This window comes from Chrysochloris asiatica, unplaced genomic scaffold (assembly GCF_000296735.1).
Source record: "Chrysochloris asiatica unplaced genomic scaffold, ChrAsi1.0 scaffold00058, whole genome shotgun sequence".
Lineage (NCBI taxonomy): Eukaryota > Metazoa > Chordata > Mammalia > Afrosoricida > Chrysochloridae > Chrysochloris > Chrysochloris asiatica.
This window is the reverse complement of record NW_006408576.1, coordinates 17,850,959-17,856,288: the sequence shown is the minus strand read 5'-3', so window position 1 is coordinate 17,856,288 and position 5,330 is coordinate 17,850,959. Positions and strand designations below refer to the sequence as shown.

The window sequence follows — 5,330 nt, the reverse complement described above, 5'->3', positions numbered from 1 at the left end:
CATAATGTCCTCAAGGTTCATGTATGTTATTGTGGTGGCTTGCAGCTTCTTTTTAATTCTTCAAGGTAGCATAATATTCCATTGTACATGTATAACAAAGTTTGTTTATCCATTCTTCCATTGATGGGCACTTAGGCTGCCTTCATCTTTTTGCTATTGTGAATAGTGCTACTATAAGCATTAGTGTGCATATATCTACTTGTGTTATGGCTTGTATTTTTTGTGGCTATATACCAAGAAGAGGAATTGCTGTATCATATGGTATTTCTATTTCCAACTTTCTGAGGAAGCACCATACTATTTTCCAGAGTGGTTGGACTGTTTTTTATTCCCACCAGCAGTGTAGGAGGGTCCCAGTTTCTTCACATCCTCACCAGCATTTATTATCCTCTGCATTTTTTAACTTTGCTTTTATTGCTTGTGTGAGATGATACCTCGTTGTTGTTTTGAGTTGCATCTCTAATTACTAATGATAATGAACATTTCTTCATATGCTTGTTGGCTGCCATAATGTCTTCTTTGGTGAAGTGTCTGTTCTTGTCCTGTGCCCATTAGTTTTCTTTCCTTCAGTCTTGATGCCACATTCTTAATCCATTTTCTCAGATTAATTGCTTAGCATAAAGATTGAATAAATATGGTGAAAGAATACAGCCCTGGCACACACCTTTCCTGATTGAACACCTGCCTGTTTGAACACCTGCCTCTTGGTCTATATATAGGTTCCTTATGAGCACAATTGAGTATTGTGGAATATTCATTCTTCCCAGTATTGTTGATAGTTTGTTATAATCCACACAGTTGAAACCCTTTGCTTAGTCAGTAATACACAAGTAAACATCTTTCTAGTATCCATCGTTCATCCATCTGACATGAGCAATAGTATCCTGCGTTCCACATCCTCTTCTGAATCCAGCTTGGATTTCTGGCAGCTCCCTGTCAATGTACCATTCATTGCAGCCATTTTTCAGTTCCCTTTTGTAAAATTTAACATAAATGTGATATTAATGATATTATAATGGTTTCCACATGCTGTTGAGTCACCTTTCTTTGGAATGGACACAAATGTGTAACTCTTTCAATCATTTGGCCAGATAGCTTGTCTTCTAGATTTCTTGGCATAGGTAAGTGAGGGTAGTATTTTACTTCTTGAGCTGCCCATTGAAATGTTCTGTTCAGCTCAATTACTTCCTCATTTCTTCAAGTTGCTTTAGCGTCTATGTGTTTAAGAGCAAGTTTCAGAGTCTCTTTTGATATCCAGTTTGGTCTTATTTTTCCCTTCCCTATCTTTAATGACCTTTTGTTTGCTTCATGGATGATGTTCTTCATGTCATCCCACAACTCTTCTGGTCTTTGGTCATTAGTGTCTAAATCTAATGCATTAAATTTGTTTTTGAGATGGTCTCTAAGTTCAGTTGAGATATACTCAAGGTCATAATTTGGGTTTCATGGACTTGTTTTATTTTTCTTCAATTTAAGCCTGAGATTGCATGTTAGCATTGGCTAATCTGTTCCATAGTTAGTCCTGGCCATGTTTTGGCTGATGATAATGAGTTTCCTTTTATGTTGAAAACAAGTATTTACAATGAATAAGTTATTAGTCTTGCAAAATTCTATCCTTTGATCTTCCAGCATCAATTTCTAAGGCCATACCCTTCTTTGTTTTGAACATTACCATTCCAGTCACCAGTAATTATCAATGCATTTTGATTTCATGTTTGATCAATTTCAGTCTGAAAAGTTGGTATAATTCTTCAATTTCACCATCACTGGCTTTAGTGGTTGATAACATAAATTTGAATAATAGTCATATTAACTGGTCTTCCTTAAGGTGTATGGATATTATACTATTAGCAGACAACATTGTTGTTCCTGATAGATCTTGAAATGCTCTTTTTGATGATGAATGTGATACCTTTCCTCATAGTGACCCTGTATAGAGTTTAATCTTTACATATTAAATCTTTATGGGAGCAGAAAACCTCATCTTTCTCCGTGGAGCACTAGTGACTTGGAAATGCTAATCTTGCAGTTTGCAGCCCAGCCAGTTTGCAGCACCACCAGTGCTCCTTAATAATAATAAAAAATAATAATAATAATTTTTTTTTTTCCTCCTTTCAGACTTAACAGAAGGGAAATGGTATGTTGTTTTCCAGATAAGTTGCTGAGTTTGTAGGCCAGTACCAGTCCATTTCAGTTCATTGATGCCTAGAATATGGATCTTTATGTGTTCTATTTCATTTTTGATGACTTTCCAATTTTCTAGATTCATATCTTGTACATTCCATGTTCTGATTACTAATGGATATTTGCAGCAGTTCTCATTTTGAGTTGTATCCCATCAACAAATGAAGGTTTACTCGATTCTCACAATTAAGGTCATATCTTTGAGGATACAGCTCTTCCCCAGTCATATTTTGAGTGCCTTCCAGCCTGAGGGGCTCATATTCAGACTGTTCCGCTGCTGTTTATAAGGTTTTCAGTGGCTAGTCTTTCAGAAGTGGTCTGAATGATTATCACAGTGCAATAAACTGTGGCAGACAAGTGGTGGAACCAAGCTGTACTGTCACTTGAAATAAATGAAAGTGTTAAGTACTTGTTAGAATTTTATATAGGACAGTTCTGTAGGCATTTTTTCAAGTCTTCTTATTTCTTGGATATACATATGATAAAGGAAGTAATGTAGAAAAATAAATCTCTCAGGCTTTACTTAGGTTTTGTTGTTGTTGTTGTTTCCATAAGGTCAAGTAAATTTGCTGTTTAAAATTTCAGAGTTAAAATTGGCATGACATAGTCCACTAAGACAGTGTTCTGCATCCTACTTTTGTGAGTAGCAACTGGGATCTTAAAAGCACGTGAGTGGCCATCTAGGGTACAATTATTGGTCTTCTCCCTAGGTGGAAGAAAGAAGAGTAATGAAAACTGGAGACTCTTGGGATCAGTTGTTCAATGGACTAATGGGACATGGGAACATCAGTCTCCCTGACCCTAAGACCAGAACAGCTAGATGGTGCCCAGCTATCAGTATCAATTGTTTAGTTTAGGTATCCTGGATCGAGTGGGGAAATAATGTAGAACAGAACTCAAAATTATACAAGAATACCAGGTTTACTGATCAGAAAGAGACTGAAGGAACCAAGACTATAGGCCTTGGTCACCCTTAGGTCTGGAACTGAACTCCCTATCATGGCTCAATTTCCAACCAAGCAGTACATAGGTATATGGGGTGGGGAGATAACAACACTAGTTAAGTGTGTTCACCATAAAATAATCTAACATTCAGCATTTACCTAATGACAAAAGTCACAAGGGCCAAAAAAGAAGGTTTAATGGAAACAAGAATTACAGGGAGGAAGTTTAATAACTGGTGTTACATGGAGGAGATTACAATCATTGAAATGATTTGTTGAATGCAAAACTGAAGATCTTTTACAGTGTAAATCTTTACACTCAGTTCATAATAAAAAGTGTGTTGTGTGCTGTCGAGTTGGTAAAAGAAGGGAAATGGTTTGGTGTTTTTCAGATAAGTTACTGGTTTGTAGATAGGGGCCAGAAGGGATTAAAAAGAGTTCTCCTAATCTGTTGTATTTTGCTAGATATGATTTTTTTTTTTAAAGGTTCCTTGTGAATTATGTGATAGTTTACATGGGAGAACATTAGCTTTACATTCATCCTTTTGTATATTGTTACATTGCCATGGTTACAACCCTCTCCCTCTCTGGGTCTAGAGTTTCCAGCCTCTCTATCTCTCCACTTCATTGTCTCTGCCTCCATCTCTGGCGTCATTCTTTCTCTGGGTAGGGTCCCACACTCTGCTTTTCTCCCTTAATGGTCCCAGAGGCTAGATATGATTCTAATTTTATTTGTTTTTTAGTTATCGTGTCTGTTTTAAACACTCCGCAAATAGTTGCTGAGCGTAGCCATAAGAAATTTCTATAGTTGTGAGGTAAGAATAGAACAGTTCCCAGAAAATTACTTTTGTAAAAGACAATCAAACCAAGCAGTCACATATCTTTTTTCCATATATGTCTTGGAGCTATCTTTCATTACATGAAGCATTTAACAGTTTTGTTTCATTTTCCTTCTTTTGGAAGTAGTTATTTTTTTCTGTTTTGTTTATTGAAAGTAAATTAGCAATTGTAACTTAAAAGATTATGCTAGATTCTAGCTTTCTTAAGTTCACACTAGTAGTTTGGTGGTGTTCTAATAAAAATGCATTTTATGAACTGATAATAATATTCAATAAATATTGGCTGTGCATGTACGTGTTTCATCCACCTGTCTTGAAATTAAATCTTTCTAAATGAATTTTATTAGACTTAACATTCTACTTAAATTCAAGACCCCATTTTATATATTTATACATACACACACTGCTTTTCTGTAAGTTCTGTCACCCACTCCTATTTAATTCTTCTAATGCTGCTGCTTCTCTGTGTGAAAGTCCTTCAACAGGGAATGGGGGTTTTTCCCCACTTATAATCTTGTTTGCCTTATTCGTCTCATGTATTAAGTGGTATTTTTAAGAGCATTGGACTGTTGGGAATAAAGATGGCATTATTAAATTTTCAAAATGTCACTTTATTGTGAAATTATAGTGCTTTTGAAATAAAAAGAACAAGTTGTAAAAGGTACTTAATTAGGGAACGTGTGTGTTGTTTTGTAAATGCATAGTAGAAGGTTTACAAGGCTACACTTTGAAGAGTTCATGGTTCTTCGGGTCCTGAGTGATCTAACTTTTACCCATAATCTCTCTTCTATATGTTTGAATAATTTATTCATCTCAAAATTAATTATACTTTGATATGATAGAAATTGTCTAACTAGAAATAATAATTCAATTTTTTTTCCTAGTTATGGACATCAGACAGTGCAGGAGAAGAATGTGACGCAGCAGAAGGAGCAGAAAACTAAATGCTTACAAGTGTCATCCTTCTCCCCTTCGAGAAACCTTTTTACACATCTCCATTCCTTATTCTATTTGGATTTCCTATAGCAAAGAAACCCATTCATGTGTATGGAACCAACTGTTGATAGTCTTTTCACACTGCAGCTTTGGGAAAACTCCATTCCTTGATTTGTGTTTGTCTTGGCCTTCTGGTGTGCAGTTACTGCTGTAGAAAAGTATTAATAGCTTCATTTCATATAAACATAAGTAAGTTCCAAACACTTATGTAGAGGACTAAACTGTATCTGGTATTTAAGTAATCTGAACCAGTTCTTCAAGTGACTGTGTTTTGTATTACTGTGAAGATATGAAAACGTAGTTAATTACAATTAAAGAGTGTTCTGCTTAATTTCTACATTCCTTCCCATACTTTTCTTTGGGGGTG

The 5,330-nt window shown here is 35.6% G+C and overlaps 1 protein-coding gene across 1 annotated transcript in view; it reads left to right on the top strand.

The window, feature by feature from the left end:
- The window catches only part of YWHAQ (tyrosine 3-monooxygenase/tryptophan 5-monooxygenase activation protein, theta), a 44,340-nt gene extending 39,429 nt beyond the window's left edge, over positions 1-4,911 (top strand). The window contains exon 5 of the mRNA XM_006863987.1: positions 4,852-4,911. Within this exon, the coding sequence (XP_006864049.1) occupies positions 4,852-4,911 (60 nt within the window). The remainder of the gene's footprint in view (positions 1-4,851) is intronic.
- The last annotated feature ends 419 nt before the right edge of the window (positions 4,912-5,330 follow it).